This window comes from Takifugu flavidus, chromosome 20 (genome assembly GCF_003711565.1).
Source record: "Takifugu flavidus isolate HTHZ2018 chromosome 20, ASM371156v2, whole genome shotgun sequence".
Classification (NCBI taxonomy): domain Eukaryota; kingdom Metazoa; phylum Chordata; class Actinopteri; order Tetraodontiformes; family Tetraodontidae; genus Takifugu; species Takifugu flavidus.
This window is the reverse complement of record NC_079539.1, coordinates 7,558,931-7,582,376: the sequence shown is the minus strand read 5'-3', so window position 1 is coordinate 7,582,376 and position 23,446 is coordinate 7,558,931. Positions and strand designations below refer to the sequence as shown.

At 52.0% G+C, this 23,446-nt stretch overlaps 1 protein-coding gene across 1 annotated transcript; it reads right to left on the bottom strand.

Annotated features, from left to right (window-relative positions):
• Positions 1 to 837: 837 nt before the first annotated feature.
• klf4 (Kruppel like factor 4) lies at positions 838 to 4,497 on the bottom strand. The gene is made up of 5 exons (XM_057019200.1): positions 4,160 to 4,497; positions 3,914 to 4,025; positions 2,577 to 3,450; positions 2,193 to 2,363; positions 838 to 1,894 (listed from the first exon to the last, which is right to left on the bottom strand). Exons 1-5 carry the CDS (start codon positions 4,162 to 4,164, stop codon positions 1,719 to 1,721), a joined length of 1,338 nt encoding a protein of 445 aa, XP_056875180.1. The 5' UTR covers positions 4,165 to 4,497; the 3' UTR covers positions 838 to 1,718.
• Positions 4,498 to 23,446: the final 18,949 nt, after the last annotated feature.

The following is a 23,446-nucleotide window of genomic DNA, read 5'->3' as shown; positions in this document are numbered from 1 at the left end:
AGTTATTTGGTAAAGAATGTACTGTTTTGCATATTTGTGCTGCACTTGGAGCCTGGAGCATGACTGCAGAAATCTGAAATAAGAGTCGGCGCACATGAACTGCAGACACTTCCTAAAGAGTAAATGTATTGCTACTTTTAACCTATTTATTAAATAGTTTTTAATAAATATGAGCGGTGGCGCCACCTCGGTTAGCCTGTAGGGGGCGACGCAAGACCACGAGCTCTACAAAGTCCTGCAGAAATTCGCTTTTTGTGAAGCTATTTATGAAATAAATGTTGTAAAACAACAAAAAAAACTGCATTGGCTATTTTTTTCAACAATTTAGATGATAAAACTCGACGATATACCCTATACATTTCAAATGTAACCTTTGCACTAAACAAAAGAAGTAATTATTTTAGTTTTGCAGCATCTTGAACAGCTCTCTCCTCAGAGCATCGTTAGGCGACGTGTGAGCATAAAGCGCCGGCTCCCTGATCCTCCTTACGTGTTTTCCCCCTTTATGCTGTGCAACTGAGAGGTCAGATTTGGTGTCGCTCTCTGAATGTCAGGCAGGAACTCGGATGTCCTCTCCATTCTTCCCCCTTTGTCGGGGGAAAAGACAATCCCATGGAAGCAGGGCATTGTGGGATCGCATTTAAGAAAAGTGGGGAGGGAAAAAAACCTTTTTAACTGTCATTGGTGTTCTCGCCCCAGGCGGGCTCATCGCTGTTACGGGGTGGGGGGCAGGGGGGTCATTTGGGAGCTGTTGTTGCCATTTTAAGGCAGTTTATTACAGTTCCAGATAACCTCCGAAACACCTGAAGTCACGCCGAAGCACGAGCGCCGCCGCCCTCTTATTTCAAATACAGTTTTATTTAATTGTGCTGTAAAATACAAAAACGATAACAAAACTTCATTATATTCACAAATGTACAAAATTCAAGATTATATTACATATTTTTTGGCTATAAACAAAACAATGCAAATCTTTTGTTCCGAGTTCACTCATTCAGTACAAAAATATGAATGTCTGGTATAAATAATTGCACTTGGCAGCTGCAGTGCTCTGAAGATTGCCATCACCATTTCTGAGTGAAGAGTTCACCTGATATTTTAGGTCCGATTGTGGAAGAAAGGTTTCTGAGAAACACATGGCACTTTTCACGGTTTTAAACCCTTAAATCTTTGGTACCTTTTTCCATAAAATAAACCTTCCGTTAGGAGTCTTTAAGCACCGTTCTGTACCTGAAATCACGGGAATCGCAGGCGAAATGCGTCTATAAATAGAAATGGAGTCATCGATACAGTATTTAAAGCAGTGTGTTGTGTTTTTGTGTTGGCTTTTTTTTTAGAGACGGAGCCTGTTTTGACACGTTGCTGGTGGAAGGCCTCCGGAGATGTTTGACTGTTGCTCCTGGTTTTCCCTGACAGAAATACTTTTCCAGTTTAACAAAAAAAAAAAAAAAAGCTGCTGGCACCTGGTCCTCCAAGTGTTGTCAGTTAAATAAGACGGATTCCAGTTTGGTCCCTTTCGCATTAGCTTTACAACCCTGACTGAGAGGTCTTGTCAAGTCACTTGTCATTTAAAAATAAAGGCGGGCCTCCAGGGGAACTCCGACTCTTGCCGTGAACGCCACAGCGTGTCTTGTCGCTCGCCAACACCCAGAAGGCGAATTCTGGTTTTGTTCATTTAAAAATAATAATTCAGAGAGGCTTCAGTCGTCCATGGAGTCTCATAAGTGTCTCTTCATGTGGAGAGCGAGGTGGTCTGACCTGGAAAAGGCCCGGTCGCACTTCTGACACTGGAACGGTCGGTGGCCCGTGTGTTTCCGGTAGTGGCGCGTCAGCTCGTCCGAGCGGGCGAACTTCCAGCCGCAGCCCTCCCAGTCGCAGTGGTACGGCTTCTCCCCTGGTGGAAACGCAGGCAGCAGTTAGGACCGCGCCAAAACCCCCCAGATAAAACTGGTCAGGGGAGGGAAAGAAGTCCCTCCTGTCCTGCAACCTGCAACCGCCACAGCGCACCAGCCCGGGGCCGGAACATCAACCTGTTAGGCTGCACCTGCCCCCCCTCCCTCCCTACAGCCATCATCCCACTTCACCACTCCTGAGCTCCAACCTTCCCACATAATGGGCACCTTTAGGGTTGTTTGCCTCTATTAGCCGTTTGAATGGAAGAAAGGGGACGTTTAGGAGCGCCGAGCGCCTACCTGTGTGTGTGCGGTGATGCGCTTTGAGGTGGGAGCTCTTCGTGTAGGTTTTCCCACAACCTACGTAGTCGCACGTGTGCGTGGCAACCCTCTTCCTCGGCCAGGAGCGCCGACCGCGTTTAGGCTTGGGTTCCTCCGCCAAGCAGTCCCCACTGGAGATCATGAGGGGCTCTGCAGGATCGACAGACCACAGTCAGCGGACCAGACCCCCAGACCCGACCATCGCATTTAAAAGGCTTTCAAATCGCCACTGCGGCGCCCCGGCAAACTTTTTGTATTTAAAGAGAAAAAGGGGCTGCATATTTGTGGCTGTAAATATTGAAATACATGCAGATTTAGCCACAAATCACATTAGCTTAGCTGTGGAGATGAAGGCGTGCTGACCTTGATACTGCATGGAGGACAGCTGAGGGTAGGGGGTGTAGCCCTGGGGGGAGTTCTGGTGGTATCCCTGCGGAGGTAGATTGATCTGAGAGTGGGGGTGCCCCAAGACCTGATGCTCCCGGTTCAGCGGATGGTCCGGGGAGAGAGAGGACGAAGACGGTAGCCGTCCTCCTGTCAGGGCTCGCCCTCCTCCGGGAAAGCTGCGCAGGTCTAGATGAGAGGGGCGCTGCTGGCCCCCGCGGCCCTGGGGGCTCACCCCCGCCAGGTGTATGTCGATGGGCTGCGAGAGGGTGCAGTTGCTGGGGTTCTCCTGCTTTATCCTGTGGCAGGTGAAAGACGGCGCGGCCTGGGACAGGACCGAGTCGGAGGCGGCGCTGATGCACTCGGTGCTAACGCTCACGCCCTGGCTGTACTCTCCCATGTCCATTGTTGTCTTAACCACAAACTTGCCGTGGAGGCTGGTGGGGTGGAGGTACGCCGGGTCCAACTCGGGTCTCATGAGCTCCGCAACAAAGCCCCCCGAGGGCGAGACGTCACTGATGTCTGGGATGGTGTAGAGCAGCTCGCTGGTGCCACCCTGGGGGGAAGGCAGAGGGTAAGATGAGGTGAAGGGGCCGGGTGATGGGGAGAGGGCCTGGGCAGAGCCGCACGCCATGGACTCCTCCTGCTGCTGCTGTTGCTGCTGCTGCTGCTGCTGTTGCATCATGGAATTTGATAAAATGAAGTCGTAATCTAAGTCCAGGTCCGGTTCCGGGTGCTTTTTGGACATGCCGAAGCTTGTCGTGCTGGTGGCGGTGGGATGGTCCGGGTCAGGGCTGCTGCTTTTTGCTGGCACACTGGGTCTCTTAAGCAGGGACAACTCCTCCTTCCATCTCTGGAGGAAAGTTACAGAGGCATTAATGGCTCCGCTGGTATGAGTGCGCTGCTGTTTATAGCAGGCGAGGAAATCGACTAGAAAATTGTTCTCTCTCTTTTTTTGAAAAAAGGATCTAAAAATGAGGGAGCCAACACTGACAGCTCGAGCAGTGGTTTCAAGCACTTTCCAGGCTTACAAGGCTGACTGGAAATCATTCCTGATAAACACTGTAAAATGTCCGCGCAATCAAACTCTCGCAGTCGGTTATAGCGTATTAATAACCTATTATGTCTAAAAATAATAACCGCATATTGCGCAAAATGATCTTTAGTACTCCGTGTCTCCGCACACGCCAATTTAAACGGGTGCACGCCCTAGCTGTGCCCATAATAACAGACTGGGAAAACAACCCTTAATAAATTGTAAAGAATGCGCCGCATTGTTTGATATCTGACGTGCAAAGAACGCGGTCGGTACTCACTAAAGTGGCGCTTCCTATGGACTTAGTCTTGACGGCGGGGCCGCTGGCGAACGTGGATATAGAGGGCAAAAGGGTACCACCTAAAGCCATCTCCGCATCATTTGGAGGCTGCCTGAAAAGTGGACAGAAAACATAGAATGCTTTTTTAAAAAAAAAGGAAAATCCAGCCGAGCGATCCTGGAAAAAGTGAGCGCAATCAAAGTGCGCACGCCAGCGTTGTTATTGCAACTTTGCCGAGGTCCGCACCTCATCAATGAGAATCTTTAAGACAAGTGGATCCCGCGGCCGCTCTGCTCGGTTCTGCACTCAAATATCCTCGGGGGTTTTTCTCTTGGCTTTTTTTTTTTTTTTTTGGTGTGTTTTAAAAAGTTTCCGCTCGGGGGTGTTATAATAGGTCCCGGTACATTCTGCCGCTAATGGGGCGCCGCTTCGAAGCAAACACGCAGGCTGGTCTGGACGCAGACGCACGGGAACGGGAAGACGGAGAGGCGGCGAGCGGGGGAATCCCTCCCGCCTGGTGTCATGCAGGAGGCCGGCAGTATGAACTGAGAAAGCCGCATGAGAGGTTTCCTTAAAACCCAGGGGCTGATCCCTTTTCTATATACAGTCAATGGGCCGGACAGCTGTTCCCAGGACGGGGCCGCCGGGCCCCGCCCCCTGCGCGCTGATTGGCTGGGACCGGGAGTTCGGAGTGCGTAAGAAATCAGGTTTACAGGAGTTTTGACACCGAAGCTGTACTCGAAGGCTTTTTCCCTTCGACTAAAGGCTGGGGGGGATGTCACATTTCACCTGAGCTATCATCATCATCATCACCATAATAATAATAATAATAATAAGGGAGAACCGGTATATTACACACAACTGCGAATGTATGTCAAGTAAACAAGGTGTGGCGGAGAAACACGGTTGTAGAATAGTTTTGGCACCACACAACATGTATCTGTCGTTGAATAAGGCTCTTCCAGGAAACAGCCAGTCACGTGGGCTATCGCGATATGACGCGTAAAGGTAACAGGGACACGTGACGTTGGGAGCGCTGACGTGGGAGAAGCGGCCCCAGATTCCCACCTTGTGTGGTCCCCAGAGTGTCGGAAGTCGGGGCTCAGAGGGAGGGAAAAAAGGAAAAGTAGACAGTCACAATACAACCTGAGCAGGGCGAAGCTGTCCCGGGGAGAGAAAAAAGGGAGAAATAACGTGGCTTCGTTGCTAAGCACCCAGGCCGGAAAACATTAGCGCGAACACGTGGGGGAAGATGGGGCCAGTGGAGAAAGGTTTGTTTGTGTTCATAGCAACGGTAGGCCTACATTTCCTTACTCTTATCCTCACTAAATGTGTGTGAACAAGCGCCATTTTTCACATCACTGGGATAAAATGTAAAAAGGGAAGAGCTAATTCTGTTGCTTTGGTTAATGTCACGCACAGGTATGCACTCACCTGGGTATGAGCTGCACATATATGTGTGTGTGTGTATAGAGTAATGTATCATGTTTTCTCTCTCGGGAATATTCAATTTCTTCTGTTCGTTTGCGTTTGAATTGGCTGGAGTTGGTGTTTGCTCAGAGCTTGCTAGCGAACACAAACCTCTCTGTCCAACATAATTAGACACATTTGCTCAAGAGTTCAGTGCAAGAGCAAACAAAGCTCTCGCAGGTGATCCTGTTGCATCAGGATCTTGTCCTTTACGCATGTCAACAAACATGCTGTGACTGCAACAGGATGCGTTTATCTTCACGCGTTCCGTTTGCTTTCCTTCCTACGTTCTCTCCCCAACGTACTTTTGGACCAAGAGATCTGGGTTTCGAATTCATCGCCGTAGTAACGGGTGCCGTCACCCGTCCTGACTGGTTCGGCCAGTGACTCCATTCCTTTTGTAGATTAGGCAAATTTAACAGGGAATGTTGACAGAGTGTAATGACAATCACATGGCATCATGCTAATTATCGGACCACATTGCATATTTATTTTCATTCTTATTTCACTCTCTAAAATAAATGTTCCCAACACCAAATTGTGGTGATCAAAAGCAGATTTAAAAACAACAACAACAAAACAATTAAACTAAAAAGCATTAATATAAGTGTTGCTCGCGAGCGCCGGGGCTTCTTCCAATTTTCCGTTTCAACAGCTTTTGGCCTCGGCGGCTCACCGGCGCCCCCCTCAGGCACCTGCAGTTTTACATGAAAATCACTTGTTGGCTCCCTCAGTGGTCACCGACCCGGTCCAAGGCTTCCCGGTCCAGCTGGGAACTTGTCTCCATGAAAACAGCGTCTGTGCATGAATACGTTGACAAGTTTTAAACATCTTAATTGAAAATACCCAGCGGAGCGTCGCGTTTCCCAGCTGCTGTCATTTACAACATCTGGCTGTGGACCAGCACCGCCAGCAGCGCTCGGCCTCGGCGCTCTTGTTTTTAGGCTAATTTGAAATGCAAAGGAGCACCAAAAGGCAGTTGGGAATCCAGGGGTGCAATTAAAACCCCGGCGCCACGCAAATGTCCTGTTAGAAGCCAAACGAGTTGCCTGAACAAGCGCTGCAGCTTTTCCTCAGCGTTCACGCCGCTGACACAGTTTCCACTGGTGTCACTCTGCCCCCCCCCCCCCCACCCCCTCCTGGAAAGTACCCAGTAGAATATGAGCACCGGCGGATCAGAACCCCAGATATTGAGGTTTTTGCCGTTCTCTTCCAGATGCTGCCGTTAATTAAAAAATAGCGTTCATTCTTCTTCTGAAAGCTGAGTCGAGCAGTTTTTTTTATTATTATTGTGTTACTGGCATCTGCTGCTCTTCTCTTGATTTCGTTTAACAATACGTGTAATCGAAGGCTAATTGGTGAATTCAGCTCCTCTGTGGTTAACAGCCCATAATAACAGATGAATATTCACACTCTTGGTTCGTGTTTTTGCACAAACAATCCTCAAACTAACGGCGTTAGCGTTCCCTCAACATGCTAACATTAGTCACCAGTGTTGCTCCAGCTGATTTAGAGTCTTTCTTCGCTTGTTTTCATGAAGGAAATGTGGATCGAGGAAAAGAACGAGGCCGTCTGGGGGGTTTTGCTTCGGTGTGTTGCTAAACACGCTGATCTGGGTGTTTCTCCGGCTCCAGCAGATGCATCCAGGCCTGGTTTTAGGCCCGGCTGGGCTCCCCCCACCTGCTGCTGTCCTCCAGGAATTCACCCGCCAGCAGAGACCAATTCCACAAGGTTAATGCGAAGGGAAATTAGGTCTGGTCGTTGTTAGGTCAAAATAGGTCACTGTTTATTTCCCAAAGGTCTCTGACACTAACAGACGTGGTGGTGCACGGCGAGTCAGCGTTTGTTTGGACAGAGCCGGGCCCGTCCTGCGAGAGGCCGGCGCCTCCTGTAATTTACAGGTGGGCTTCCGTGTGTGTCGGAAAATGTGGCTGTGGCTGTGGGTCGGTGGTGGCGTGGAAGAGGAAACGGCTTTGGAGGAGGAAGCGGAGCGGGAGAAGGCATGACGGAGCGGGAGGGAGCGGGAGGAAGGAGCTCCTGTCGGGCGGCAGGCTGTCCAGCCTTTGCCTGTCCTGGGATTCCTCCGCAGCCTTAAATATGCCGGTTATTTTTAACCGGCGACGTCACAGAGCTGCGCCGGCCCCCCTCTTACAAAATATCCTCTCAGCCAGGAGGGGAAGTGGCGAGAGGAGCCACTCTTCCCGGTCACATGATCCGGCCCAACAAGAGGGGGAAGTGGAGAGTGACTGGGGGGGCGGGAGGGTGGGGTGGGGGTGGGGGGGGCTGCTCCGGAGCCACGCCAGCTGCTCTGGAGCTCGGCCCCGCTCGGCCCGGCCAGATGAGGCGTTCCGTTCGGATCAGATGCTCAGACGTCAGAGGGCCGAGGAGACCAGAGCCGAGCTTGGCGTCCGTGAGCTGCGGAGGAAGTGAGAGCGTGGGTACGGGAGGGGGGGGGGAGGGGCTGCGTGACGTGAGGCAGCAGCCCACCAGGATTAGAAGCCTCTAAAAAGAAAAGGAGAGCGGCCGGGCTGCCAGAACTGGAGAAAATGTGCTTCTCTGCCTGTCTGACGCGGGAGATTCAGGGACTTCCCATGAGCTCACCTTGTTGACATACCAGGAACTTGGACTGGCTCGTGTCTCGATCTGCGGCCTCGCTGCTGACAGATCCAGGACCAGCTTCACGTTAGCGTCTGGCTTCACCTCAGCAAGGGACCGTTGAGCTGATGAACCAGCGAAAGATAGAGTAAACACACAATTAAACCAGAGGTGACGACGAGAGCGGACAGATTATTAAAGTCAGTCTTTCTGCTAGTAAAACATTGTGAAAAGGCGACATGCTAACCGCTACAAGAGAGACGTTAGCAACAACAGGGACAAAACGTCCAGGAGGTCCAGAAGAACTTATACCTGTATATCGCGTTTAAATCCAATCGGACAACTAGTTAGCGTTGTCACGGTAACCAAGAACGGGTAGCAAAGAGTTCAAAAGTTATTGTTAATTCAGATAATCCGTAAACTAACTCACCTCACATCTGTTGCTATGCTAGCAATATTTACCTCCCACACACACACACTCATACACGCAGTCTATATATTTCAGGACAAACTGTAGGAAAATCTAATTTAGCATCATTCCAGTCGTGCTCGTGCCATCAAGGCCGGGGAGGCTCCGGATAAATCGGAACCGCATCTTCAGAAACGTGAGGTTTGGATTTTTCCACGTAAGCCAGATGTGCCGAGCGCCAGCTGGAAACATTCCCGGAATTAGCTAGGAGCTCGTCATTTTCACACTTGATACCTGTGGCGATGAAGACGAGCCCACGTGGACGCTGCGTCTGCTTCCCCTCCGGAAGTAACTGAGGACTCTCGGGTACCTAAAAGTCCAGTTTGGGATCTCTGGGAAGCGGATTTAAGGTTCCCCACAGGTGTGTTTCTACTGTAATTGTTGTCAGACTCAGCTGGACCTCCGTGTTCCTCCGAAGGTGCGGACTCTTGTTTTCCCATTGGGAGTGGTTGGGAATGTGTGAACTTTTTCCACAAGTGGCCGCTCAAAAGGATCCTGGATTACCTCTGGAAACTTTCTCTACACTTTCGCGGCAGCGCTCAGAGGCCGGTGGCGACAGCAGCAGCGCTGGACGCGGCGGCTAGCAATAATCGAGCTAGCAGACGCTCAAATGTCGCCGCAGGTTCTGCGGAGCGACATGGCAAACTGTGGGAAGGTTCCAGGACAAAAGGAATGCCGCGAAGCCCGTGGAACAAAGCGCCATCTCAGCTTTGCTCTCTCCCTTCGGTCCAACTTTAGCTTCCCTCTCCGAGGGCGGTGACGATGCCCGGAGAGAGTTTATGGACACGTTTGAGGCCCAAAATCGTGGATTAATCAACCGGCTTCGTTCCTGATCGTCCCGGCTGGATCGAGCGTCCGACAGGCACAATTGAAGCGAAAGCTTCTCCAGTCTGACGTTTTATTGACATCATGCTGAGTCTAATTGGAGGGGGGGGGGGGCAAAAGTAAAACCAGATGGGCCACCAGATCAGGAACAGCTTCACTCTCTTCCCTCTCGGAGCTTTTTGGCTGAGCAAAGCTTTAATGAAACGTCATAAAAAAGAACCTATTTGCTCAATTTTCAGCCAGTTGAAAGACACTGATACTGGGCCTTTGATCCTGAAGACACGCCAGGGGGGCGTGGCTACGCCTCAACGTCCATATTTAATGTTCTGTTCAGCCTTGTCGGCGGGAAACTAATGAGGGAATCGGCCGGCGGAATGAGCTCGTTCCTTTGTTGTCGCGCGATAGATAAAAGCATTTAAAGAGGTCTCTTTGAAGCCAAAGATCCAGTCCAGGGGATCAACGTCATTCCCACGTCCTCACGCAGGACAACTGTCCATCAGGGTTCAGGACAGCCAAGAGAAAACTTTGTTCTTTCTGAGATCAAAGCATTAAAGCTCCACTCTTTGATCGCCTTTAAATGATATTTATGATGCAGGTTTACGCGGCCAGGTAAAAACAAGTTCACCTTGCTCTGGGTTTCTGGGCGGTTTGGAAGCTAAACTCACTCACAAACACCTCCCAGCCACATCTGCTGCCCCCCCGTCACTGTAAAATCACTTTATAGCGGCGCTGGGTGCTCTCTGGCCTGTCGGCCGTGTGTGTGTGCGCGCGTGTGTGTGTGAGACCCCACAATGCCAAGCTGCACCCCCCCCGCCGCTCACACACATGGCAGACGTCAGCTAGCTCCGTGTGTAACAGGGAAAATGTGACGTTGCGCTGTTGTGAAATGTCGACATGTTCTGGAACCTGACCAGAAACCAGTAAGACTTCATGCAAACAGCATGTAGGCATTACACACACACACACACACACACACACACACACACACACACACACCTCTGCTGTGAACACTGCGGGGGAAAAATCCAACTTTATGTTTGTCTTGGAGGCTTCAGCAGCAGTGTCACATACAGCGAGAGAAGGTCATTAAGCTATTTAAAGCTGGCTACAAAGGGCCCATTCACGGGTGTGTTGGTGTCCCCTTAAATAAAGCGAGGGGCTCCTTTCTGCTCGGGGTAAACAAGTTCACGAGATGGATCCTCAAAGTCCGGGAGGCTACGGCGAGAGGAGCCGTCGGCTGGAGGTGTTAGCGCTCCGCAGCTGCGTTGCTGCGCTCAAACCCAGCCGTGTTAGCGTGGGCAGTAAATCTCCCATATGTACGATGTCCCCCCCCCCCCGTCCCAGAGCGGGGAACCAACTGTATATGGTTTTAGCCGTGTGAGTTCGATGCTGCAAATGCTATAACTGCTATTTAGGCTCGCCCAGTTTGCTATAAACTGTCCCGTTTGTTGGTTGTTTTTTTTTTAAACATCTCATGTTGGACACACAGGGAGGGAGGTGGGGGGGAGGAGCCAGAGGCAACAATTAAAGCCATTCCAGTAAGGTGCGGTGAGGTGAGGTGACTTCAGGTCAGGGTTAGCGAGTGCACCAGGTGTATCCAAGACAGTTGCATGTTAGCAGAGGATCGCTAGTTTAAGGGATACACTAGCACTGAGTCCGTTCAGGACTCCGCGGTTAGCTGTGCTAGCAGGGATCCTGATGTTCCAGCTGCAGAAGAAGAAGCTGGTTTGGACCTCAGAAGTTGATGCTCAGTGAGGTGCACGTGTTGCTGAGTTAAATCAGATGTAGCAGTGACGTCACTGGTCCGACCCAACAATTTGTCTGCTGACAACGTAGCACTAACAAGGAGAAACGTGGGGAAATTAGCATTAGCTATTTGAATTAGCATCCCAGGTGCACACAGGCCAGACTGACAGGAATGTCGCGGGGTTTGTCACTGTTATTGCGCTCGATGAAAAGTGAATAAAAGATACAGTATTTATTCTCACCTTTGGACTTTTCCCTCATGTGATGCTGGTTCAATTTTCCTTCATTTCACTGGATCCTGCCCCTCATCAACACATCTGCTCCGACTTACCCGGAATTCTATAAGAATTCCTATTGTGTAACTGCCGCGGGCTGGTGGAGATGTCTGAAAACTGTCGAAATTCACTCGAAATCTCTTTCAATTATCTTTCAAAAACACATTAACTCGTCCATTTTCGGAATTTATCTTCAGTGGTTGTTTTTCCGAAGCTCCCAGCGAGCCGAAACACGAAGCGAGGGACCGGGAACAAACCATAAAATGTTAAAAACTGCAAGTTCTGAACGTGCCCACAGTAACAACAGCACCGAGTTTGTGTGTGTGTGTGTGTGTATTGTAAAATATTCCAGGCAGATGCAGCAGGAAAATGAAAAGCAGTTTTGTTTTTTTTTCCGAATCCAGTGTTTGTCCAAGACCAAGGAGAAACAAACAACCGTTTGAAAAATAGTTACTGTGACATGTTTGATAAAGCGCTGATGCACAAATCTGATGTTTTTCAGAGCAGATATGACTCACTAGTCCTATAAGTCGAAGAAAAAGGGTTTTACTCAGGATTTTCTTCAGTGTTGCAGAGCTAGCCTAGCTAGCCTAGCCCTTTAGCCTAGCTATAGCAAAAAAAACCCTAATTTTGCTAACCACTGCGCGACAACTATTTATGTAAAGATGTATTACAGATGAAAGAAATGTTGGTCCATAGCAACACAAAGCGTGGTTAAAAAGCCTCCCGAGGTTTTTCCATGGAGGATCTCTGTTGTATTATGTCACTTATGCAGCCCCATTAGGACATAATGAGGGTGCACGGAAATAATGGAAACAGCCAGAAACATTATTGCTCTTGGCTTCGCCGAGTATAAAACCAATCATTCTATCAGCGCATTTGTATGACATACAACAGCTTTGGGTAGCTTTTTTTTTTTTTTTTTTTAGGAAAAATCCAGCAAGAATGTGAAAATCTGACTCCATGGTGGATCAAAGCAGGAGAGAATCAGGATGCTAAGTGAGCGCGGAACCACATCAGATGCCATCCGGAGAGGGAAGCTCGGGCAAATATTGTCCCACAGATAAATCACGCAGCTCATTTCCCCACATATGGCACCTTAGACCCATATATACACGTATATATACAGTATATAACACAGGTAGCTTTATGCTCAAAGACCCACGGCTTTGTTCTTTGAAAGGATCAAAGTCCCCAAAATGGAACGAGCTCTTCCTTGGCCCATCGTCAACGTTTCCAGAAAACGTCATTAAAATCTGTTCGTAACGCTTTGAGTTATTTTGCTGTCGGACAGACGCCGGCTGTCACATGACCTCTTTGGCGGAGGTAAAAACTTTCTTCTTTGTGTATCACGAGGGAGGTGCCGGACTTAGCTAGCTTAGCTAAGACAGCAGTTTGGACAGGGAAAATGTGGAGGATATCGCCAGTAGCTACGAGATTTTAAAACTCAGAACCCCGTCCTAGATTGCGTCACATGTGGAGGCGAGCACGTAGCTAAGCTCCCCGAGCCTTGAACTGTTTGCTCACTCATTACTTTTAGCATTTGCCTACTAGAAACAGGTTTTTCAGCACCAAACAGCAGCCGCTCCTCATAATATCTGCTGTTCAGCTCTATCAGAGGGAGCAATTTGATGCCTATCGCTGCCGTGCGCCATTTGGTCGGCGGTCCCCGCTCGGAAATGTCGACGTGGGCCACGTTTGCTCGATCCTCAGATAAACCCGTGGACCGCAGTGACAAAAGGCACCTGAGGAGCTCCTCAATACCACCTTGTCCACCGACCGACTGCTCACCGAGCTGCGGCCGGTTCCGAAAACACACACAAGCGCGCAGTTATTGGCCGTTAATTGGGCAGCGCGGCGTTCCGGCACAAGGGCGGCGTGGTGATTATAAAGACATTTCCTGTTTGAGCTGCCTGATAAACACAAGCAGGGTTTTATGAGCATCATCAGACGCCGCGGCCGCCAATCCAAACGCAGACAAGATCCTTGTTGTTTCCCGGTGACGGGATATTTGCTCGTCCAGTCCCAGAGTCCAGCGCAGCCACGGGGACGTCTGTGCTTTTGTCCTCCGCCGTGCTGAGCTACGCTTGGCTGTGTCGTTGTCCCCCCCCCCCCCCCATCCTAGCTGTGTCGCGCTAGCGCACTGATCTGCCTCCAGGACCCTGATGCAATAACATGTGGTTAGCCACACACGCCTTGCTCAAAGGCAGCGCTCGTGTGGCGCTTGGCTGATCACCATAATGACGGACGCGGCTGCGAAACAAGAACTCGGGACGCAAAGTGCTTTTGTTGTTGTTGTTGTTGTTAGCATGCTAACAGCTGATGTTAGCGGCGTAATCCGATGCTAGCTGATGGTCACCCTTCTTTGTTTTTCGAGGCAAAATTTGGGGAATTTCTCCCTCTCCCCACATGCACCCCCCCATCCCCCAGGCTCATTGACTGTCTCCAAAACAAAGGACCAGGATTGTGTTGCCCCTGTCGAGCCTGTTTATCCACTACGCTAATTCCTCGTTACAGGCAGCGTTTATCAGTTTGCAAATACACGGAGCTGTTATGATAATTAGGATCCCCTCCAGAACCTTTGTGCTCTTCTTCCGAGAATACTCTAAATTCCTGGACACTTAAACTTTCCTCCTCCCCCCACTAATGGAAGTCTTTGAATATTACTCCACCGTCGCTGTTATTGGTTCTGCTGAGACTCAGACCCACTTTCACTGTGTCGGGATGCGCATGTAGGAAGGGAGGAACGGGTCTGACAGGAGCGTCTGTCACAGGATGCTGACCTCACACCGCCGTGCCTTCAACCTGCAATTATGCAACAGCCCCCCCCGCACACACACACACACACACACACACACACACACACACACACACACACACACACACTCGCCTTGGTGAGGACTGGGAGGAAGCACTGGGGACGCTCAGATCCCGTTCCCTCTCAGGGGGCCGGGCGGAGGGACAGGCCAGAGCTCAGATCTGATTTCCCAGGAAGGAAGGGAGAAGGGAGGGGTGCAGTGGATAAGAGCGCGGCTCTTGCTTTATTTCGCCCTCTTTTCCCTGCTAACGGTGACCTGGGTCTGCGTTCTGAATGCCACAGAGGTGGAGTTATTACACACAAAGCAAATCCAGGCAAATCTGGGTGCTATTCTCTCCAGAAACAATGCTGGGCTCCTTTTACGGGGCCGCGGCTCAGATAAGTGCCGGGAAAACAGCCCTCAGAGCCAGTTACATAAGCTCTGCTAGCCCTCTGCTAGCCCTCTGCTACCCCTCTGCTAGCCCTCTGCTAGCATCGCCGCTGAATGATGTCTGACTCACCGTATCCTGGTTTCTGGAGCCAGAAAACTTTCCATAAAAACTGTTGTCTTTGCACGCACTGATGAAGAGGGACACACCTCAGTGACGCAGCCCACCAACCCCCCCGCCCACCACAGGAAGTGGACCCACGCCCTGCAGGTAGAGTCCTAACGGTGGCGACACCCTCGCGTCCAGCTGTTAAATATGTGCGTTCGCTTAGCTAGCTTAACTGCGCCTGAAACGGTGAGCGACCGGGTCGTGTACGATCAGCGCGTCCGGTGTGTTCCGATGCAAACCCGCTGGACGGGTCCGAGCCCGCCGGGTGTGTTCCGACCACCCGGCACCAACAGCACCTGTGACCACCTGTTTTTATCAAGATTTTACAACCTTTTATTGAACATCCGCACTCGAAAGAGGGTTTCCCCCCTAATATTTAACTCCTGCCGCCTAAAACTGAGCTCATAAAGGTAAATCAGGTCTATAAGTTCCACAATAATAATATAAGTTCCTCCGGGTTCCATAATAACGCAGGTGTGTTTCCACGACGACACGAGCACGTTCAACGCCGCGTTCAATCGTTTGCTAATGTCTGGTCGCTAATGAAACAGGTCTTTGGTTAGCTGGTATCACAACAGCCGCTTATCTGCCATCTCTTATCTGATGGAAAACAGTCGCTTCAAGGCGGCCCAGCACCGCCGCCGCCGCCGCCGCGGTGCAGAGGTGAGGCGGCGAGACGCACGCCAGCGTGCGCGCCTCTCCTCCGGGCTGGCCTACTTTCACCCACACATGACTCATCCTCGACCTGCTATCTGATAAAGACTTATTGTCCTTTTCTTCGCTCGGAGGAAACTCGTTTGTCCACCTGCTCCTGAACCGTTTCTGCCGGCGTGTCGCTGCTCCTCCGTAGCGACAACATCCAAATACAGCGGCGGCGGCCGATACTATCTTATCGCCTGTGAACTGTGTGGGAGGTTTGTGGTGCAATTTACAGCCGCGAGGATGTCAAGCAAAGTCCAAGACATGATTGGGCTGAGGGAAATGGGTCAGGTGACCTAGTTAACCAGGGGGACTCCTGTTAGCCGCGCAGGCTAGGTGGACGCCAGCGCTACGTGATTCAGCACGTTAGCACGCTTAGCGACCGTGCTAGCTAGCCAGATGGGTCGTGGCGCACCGACGTTGGACTTTCCCAGGTGTCCCAGTAAATATCAGACACCCCACGTTCCAAAATTCCAAAAACTAGCATGTTAGCAACAGTAAAGCAACAAGCCCCGCCTCTTCTGTGCTTCCTGGCTTCAGATGAGATTTCCTCATTTATCAGGATTTTGCTTCACTCCCTTCATTCTCCCCTCTTCTCCTCCTTCTCCTCCTCCTCCTTCTTCCCTCTGTTTTCCCTTCCGCCTTTCCGCTCCTCTTATCTCTTCCTGGAGGTTTTCGGCCTCTGCTGGAAAGACAAACAGTGACGTCCATCCAAAACTCTGCCTGACGGAGGGGACGACTGCATTGCTTCACCCGGTGCTGACGCACACACACACACACACACACACACACACACACATTCTCAGCTGCCTGTCCAATCGCCACACCCGTGTGCATGACATCAGCCCGTGATGTCATCAAGGGACCAATACTGGGACGCCGTCCACCGCGGCTTCATCATCGACATCATCCTCCTCTGGCAGCGGCCGGCCGGCCTCAGATGGGAGGCAGCTGGGTCGTTACAATTCCTTCGCCACTCGCGCGTCACCGCCCACGTGCGCGAGTGACCCGTCGCTGGCGCGGCCCTGGCTCGCCCCTCCGCGCTCAGGAGCAGGATGGGCTGGGAAGGCGCGAGGAGGCAGGACGGGATGGGAGGGACGTCTCGCGGTGGGGCCGGACAGGAAAAGCCGCTGCCAAATTCTGATGACTCGTCGAAAAAAAGCGACGGTAAAACAGCAAAGATACGCGAGAGGAAACTCAAAATTCCATTTCTGGGATGAAAGGAAATGAGAAGGGAGTGAAAGCGGGAGCGGGGGGGGGGCAAGTTATCCGACCTCTCCGTGTTGAAATGAAACACACGGGCCCAAACGCCACGACTGTTGGAGCTTCGGTCCACATTCCTCCCATTATTGACGGGAAAACTCTGCGTTCCCTGTAAGTGGGCGTGGCCTAGTAGAACATTCCCTGTGAGTGGGCGTGGCCTGTTTGCTAACATCAGGACGATGAGCTAGCCGTGTGGCGTTAGCTTCCAGGTCAGCTGTTTACAGACGTGATTCAGAGCGATGGGTGTTTATGTGGGCTGGAACCTTTAATCAGAGCAGCGTTGGGACACTGAAACCTTTGTTATTATGGGATTTCGTCTTGTAATAAACAGTTTTTGTCAACGTTAAATTGATTTACTTCGTGGTTTCTGTGGTTTAATGATGCCGCCACCTCTGAGCGGCCCAACGCTACACGTATGTGATGCATATTGCTTCACACGGTGCTGACGCGCACACACACACGCACACATACACACACACACGCACACACACAGCTTTGGCTCAATGTCAAATGTCAATGTGAAACACGTTAAACGATCTCTCCCAAATCCGGAGAATGCCGCGACCTTGTGTCATTAGCTCATCCCAGCTAGCTGTTCATGTTAGCGTATTATCAGCCGCGACCGCAGGCCGCTGGCGCCCGAGCCGTGCGCGCTCGCTATGGAAACGGATGAGCAACACAACAGGAGCTCGTCCCAAAGACGGAGACGCAAGACAAAGACGGACAAACGGAGACAATGGGATGAGCCAGCAACCTCAATCCTGGTGACGGCATCCCGGCGCTGCGCTTTGATTAAGTGTTTACATTTGGAGCCGCGTGCGCGCTCACGTCGGATCGTCCCCAGATGTTTCTGGACAGGCTCGACCCGCCGGAGGTGCGAGCAGAGGTGAATCCGAAGATCCGTCAGTGGCAGAGAGGAACCGCGGACCCGAACGTGCGACGTCGCTCCGGGAGAATCCTCGCCGAGGAATGTTTTGCATTAGAGGGATGATCCGAGCTGGAGGGATCTGGGCCGGATCGACGGCACCGGGCCGGAGGCCAGAACGTGTCATGAACCACATATTGATGCTGGCAGCGGCCGCCGGGTCGCATTCTGATCCGGTCGGTTTCTAGAGGAGTGTTTACCAAAACAAGATTCCAGCTCCCCTCATCCCACGACGTCGGGAAACCTCAGCGCGCCACAGCCTGCGTGCACGTTAGTGGAGACACGTCGGTCGTGCACGTGCACCTTCTCACCGGAATGTGTCGCGTCATGGACGCTATCCAGGAGAAAATGGAAGGCCGGACCTGTTTGGGAACGCCGGCTCTGACGTCACGCCGCCACTTTAAACTTCAACGTTTCTCACTTTTCCTCCTTCCATCACACACACACACACACACGCACACACACGCACACACACGCGGGAATGATGCGGCCGTCTGCTTGTTTTGCCGCACACTTTTTTTCTTATCGCTGCAAATAGGAGACACGTGTCCAAATGTTGCCTCAGCGCCGGAGCCCTAATCACATTCCCAGAACACACGCCGGCGTCTCCTGAGGGCGTCACGTTAGCGCCGTCCCAGAGAGCCGAGAACCCGATCTGCCGGCACGCACGGCGCTCGGAATCGCCGCGTTCTGGGGGGAGAAGAGATGACGGTGCAGAGGTGAAGGCGTAATTTAGAGAGGGGGATTTCGGAGTTTCGATGGCCGGAGTTCATGTTGATCCTTATTATTGGCTGATTAAGACGTACGGTGACTGCTGACCTCAGCAGAATCCAAACCACATGTGGCCTAAAGACAACAGCCGTCACACAATCCCGCGCTTGTGCAGGGACTAATCCACTGAATTCCCATCCTTTTCCCGCTATTCCGACGTCTTTACGTCGCCGGGTTGGTGAGAGGAACGCAGCTCTGCGGGATCCAGGATTTCACAGCCCCGTTTGGGGTTTTTTATTCATCTCCGGGAGAGCGAGCCGGCGTGTAAATTCATGGTGTCTCTTCCGATTCCACGGAAAGTAAAGAAGACTGTCAGAAACAAACAGGGATGAGGAGCTAAAAGCCACATTGTCCAGATCAGTTGTGCAGTCAAACACGCACGCAGGCGGAATTATTGGCTCCAGCGTCCACCTCCACTGTGCTCCGTTAACCATTAAGAGGAATTGGGCCGTCGGAATCTGGCTCTGATTAGGAACTCTGTCAGGCTGATTTGGAGCAGAGAAGCGCAGGGAAAGTTGGGAAATGGGGATTTAATTCTGCAAACAGACCTCGTCGCCGCTGTAAAATCTTGGCGCGTTTGTCGCTAATATCTTGTTTCAAGTGGAGATTTGGTGATAACGCGTTTCATACGACCTCATTTCGTGGTTGGCACGACGCGGGATCGGCGCTCTTGGGAAACGCTTTAGGAACTTTTAGAGAAGGTCGCCGCTGCAACTGCCCGGTCGGGAACGCTCGGGCTCAAAGCTAATGCCGTCTAAGCTAGCCCCAACGGCTGCTGCTCTAGCCAAGGCAGCGCGGAGCGTCACGTTCGGAGCGTCACGTTCGGAGCGTCACATTCCCGCCCTCGTATTAGCGGAGCGCCGCTCTGTTCTCCAGCTTTTGAGTCGTTCATATTTGCCTGATTATAACATCGGAGCTCTTGTAAATCTGTCCACACGCGTTTCCGTCATCTTGAGGCGTTTGTGCATTTTGCAGCTGATATCTGGAACCTTTCCCAGCTGGAACGATGATGCGGAACAATTGTAGCGTTAATCTGTAGCAGAGCAGCATGAGACGAGGCTGCTCTGCCTTTTAGGTGATAATTATTTGTCTATTGTTCTTAGTGGAGCGCTAAAAGCTCCATTAGCATTAGCTCATCCACTGCGGCTCTTCCCAACCGGGCTGGTCTCACGCTGGTGACCAGTAGTGATGTCATGACGAGTGGGAGGGGCCAGAACACCTGATGACATGAGCAACATATTAGCCTCGCTCGTTGCTTGTGTGGTTGCTCTATAGAAAAAAACGACCTTCTATTGAGAGTAAACGCCGCTGTAATTGATCCCGCAGTGATCTTTGGTGCTTTGATCTTCTTTCTTCTCTCTACTCGGTTTTGTTGCCACCACAAAAAGAGGAAAAGGTCAATATTGGTTTGATGTTCCGGGTCCAGGGCCAAAAAACCCTTGTTGCTTTGGCAAACACGTCATTCAGACTCTGACAAAAGAGCCCGGGAGCATTTTAGCGGCAGCCTCACGGGCAGAATCGCGCATTAATGCACTCGGTGCACGTGCAACCATGAGAATAGATCAATATTAGCTCAGAGATCCAGTCAGATCCCTCTCATTAGGCTCAGGTTAGCTTGTGAAAACACTCTTCCAGGATCGCTAGCGCTAGCATGCCGTCTAGCCCACGCTATGATTGCTATAATGATGAATACGCTAACCACCCCGCTAACCAATGTCTCCCCCCCCACCCGACGTGGCGAGATTGATGGCGACCAGTCGGATCATTCCCTGAGGAATCCTTTGAAAGAACCACAACAGTGTTGATACAACAAAGATTCATGGTGACATTTATAAAATAAGCTGTCCAATAAAACCGGGAATATTATTTACTCCCCTTCCAGGGGGGCGTTCCCGGCTCCTAATGCGCAGCAATAATTCCACAGCAATCTGCTTCACGTAAAATAAGTGCAGCATACTTTTGTTAATAGGAGTGATTCTCTCTGGGGGCTCCGGCTCCAGGAATTCGGTATTCCGGGCCAGTTCCTAAAGGGACGGCGCTGATTTACGTCTGCGTTGTGCTTTTGTTGCTCAATTCTGTGTTTCTGCTGTGATTTAAAGAGCCGAGCGGCTTCAGATTTCTGAGATTGGCTCAGAGGGAGTGTGCGTTTCATCCCATTTCTCCGGGGTCGTGTCAGTCAGACGTCGGCTGCAGGGCCGAGCGGCCGGTCGCGGGGGGAATCAATCATTCCGTGGTCACGTGACCCGATCAAAGCCTTGATCTGACTGGTGGCGAGCCCTGAAATCGGGCCGCTGCTCGGTGGTCTCCAGCTCCGTGACGGAGGCTCCGCAGGGACACACGTGCTTCCCACGTCGTCCTCGCCGTGTCACCTACAGACGGTCGGGAAGGACGCGCGTCCTCGGGAGCTTCCGTCCCTCCAAGGTGAAAGCGTGAAACGTCCCGTCTCGCGATGCCGTCGCAGAGTGAAAACGAGCTGGGCTTGTCGCCGTGCCAACGGAGTGAGCTGACCGGAACCACGTGGAGCAACATCTGGCGGAACGAGAAGGTCCCTCACCTTCAGACGCCTCCCAAACCTCCGGCTGCCACTCCGGTGGCTCCCACCGTTTTCCGAAGCGTTAAACAACAATTATCGGGTTTAAAGAAACTTTAAAGAGTGTTTTAACACGGAGGGCGGAGCCACGTGCGCTCCCACGTGCACGTTTCCCTCTGCGGGATCCTGATGTCACTGGGGAAAGTGATGGAAACCGTCCAAAAGCTCGACAGGAAGGTTCTGGGTTCGAGTCCAACTCGGATTTTGCAGTGAGGCGTTGGCGTTGTTCTCCGGCTGCTCCGGACAGCAGAGGATTCCTTCAGGCTTGAACCTCCGGAATCGTACGTGGATCGGCCTCTGCGGCCGAGCGGCATCAACGCCCAGGGAGAGAGAGAGGACGGCGGCCGCCGGCCGGATCAGAACCATCGGAGAGGAACAGCTGATGGCTGAGGACCGGACCACAGGATAACCAGGTACCGGCCAAAGCACCCGCCGCGTGGACCTCAGGGAGAACCGGGGTTACCACGGTAACGACGATAGCGGGCCTATCTGCTCCTCGCCACCAGCCGAGGCGCTCCGGCTGAAAGAAACAAACACGGCTCCAGTCGGGACAACCTGAGATCAAAGCGTGTTTGCTTTTTGCTGCAGGACGGCGCTGAGATCAAAGCGTGTTTTCTCTCACGGGTTTGGACCTGACGGGCCCGGGCCTCCCACCGCAACCTCCACCTGGGAGCAGCGTTCCGGCCGTCCTCTTCCGCATCCCGATGAGCTGTGAATGAAAGCTTGGGATCGCGGGGACGAGCGGCCACAACGGACCGGCGACGGGAGCAGGTCCATCGGGAATATCGATGACGCCTCGTACCGATGACGTGGCCACAGCTCAGCGCCGCCTCAGGTCGTCCCATCAGGGACCGCGAGCGACGTGCACGGATCCTGGCCTCAGCAGGCCGGCCGATGCCTCGTGCGCAGCGATGCGCGCGCACGTTTCCTGCGCTGCGCTTGGTTACGCGTCTCGTTTTGTAAACATGTTGTTGTTGTTCACGTTTCTGCCGACGACCTCGACTTCCTTCTCCCACCCTGGTCTCTGCGTCCTCGCCTGATTTGTATTTAGCGCCCATATGCTACTGGAATTAGCACGTGTGTGTGTGTGTGTGTGTGTGTGTGTGTGTGTGTGTGTCGGAGAGACAACAGTACATGCCTCCTCCTGAGGGAGCATCTGCTCCTCTTTCCTCTTGTTTCCACTCATCCCACCCCCCCTCTCCCCCCCCCCCCCCCCCCCCCCCTCCTCTCCATGGACTCTGACCTCAGACGTTTGGATGCTGCAGAAGAGCAACATGAGCTAAAACATCAACTATGTATCCAAATGAGAGATCAGGTTCTGGAGGTGGTCCCGCTCTAGATCAGGTTCTGGAGGTGGTCCCGCTCTAGATCAGGTTCTGGAGGTGGTCCCGTTCCAGATCAGGCTCTGGAGGTGGTCCCGCTCCAGGGCAGCACAAAGGTTTCAGCTCCAGGTCTCACCTTGTTTATTGACCTTGAGACTGGGTGAAAGGTCGAGGCCCTCTGTGGTCGTCATGGCAACGCCTCCATAACTGTTACTGAGCTTCAGTTAATTAGCTCTGGCCTCTTCGCAGCGTTACGGAACCATTTTGGTTTTGCATGAAGACTCCATCTGGGTCCTGACCCGTTCTCCCCTGGAGACGGTCCAGTTGAGATCTGGATCCAGGACTTGTTTTTTTCTGCAGGCTCTCTGTGGGGGGAGAAGCACACGTGTTGAGATTTCGCCTTATTTCACTTCTGAAAGCTCAAGAGCACGAAAAGAAGAAAGTTGGACCACCCTGCTGACCCCAGACCCCCCCACACACACACCGACCCCCCCCCCCACACACACACACACATACACACACACACCGACCCCCCCCTCACACACACACACACCGACCCCCCCCACCCCCCCATAACCCCCCACAGGCCACAGCTGAGGGCAGATCCACCATTATGTCCTCCTATAGATGATAAATCTGGGCGTGTCTCTAACGTGCACACGTGTGCACGTTTAGAACCACTCGGCTCTGATAACCGGGTCAAAGTTCACCAGCTTCAAGAAATGTAACGTCTCATGAGGCAAACGTGTTGTTTACTGAGAGCAAACAACTGTGAGTAAACAACCTGCTCTTATTCCATATGCTGGCTCAGTGGGGGCGGGCGCCACTGCGCTGGGCGCTTTCCCAATGCATGCTGGGACGTGGCGCCAATACGCTGAATAAGCACCGCAAAAGGGTTCAGGTGTGTGTCGCGTTCTCAGGTGTGTGTCGCTGTTTTCAGGTGTGTGTCGTATTTTCAGGTGTGTGTCGTGTTTTCAGGTGTGTGTTGATGTTCTCAGGTGTGTGTGTTGGTGTTTTCAGGTGTGTGTTGATGTTCTCAGGTGTGTGTTGGTGTTTTCAGGTGTGTGTCGTGTTCTCAGGTGTGTGTTGATGTTCTCAGGTGTGTCTCGTGTTCTCAGGTGTGTGTTCTCAGGTGTGTGTTGGTGTTCTCAGGTGTGTGTCGGTGTTCTCAGGTGTGTGTTGATGTTCTCAGGTGTGTGTTGGTGTTTTCAGGTGTGTGTCGTGTTCTC

Bases quoted from the DNA above. Each gene is read 5' to 3' on its own strand.
- klf4 (XM_057019200.1), bottom strand. The intron at 3,451-3,913 runs GTGAGTACCGAC...ACTTTCCTCCAG, and splicing joins CCATAGGAAGCGCCACTTTA to AGATGGAAGGAGGAGTTGTC. The intron at 2,364-2,576 runs GTCAGCACGCCT...TCGATCCTGCAG, and splicing joins GTCCTCCATGCAGTATCAAG to AGCCCCTCATGATCTCCAGT.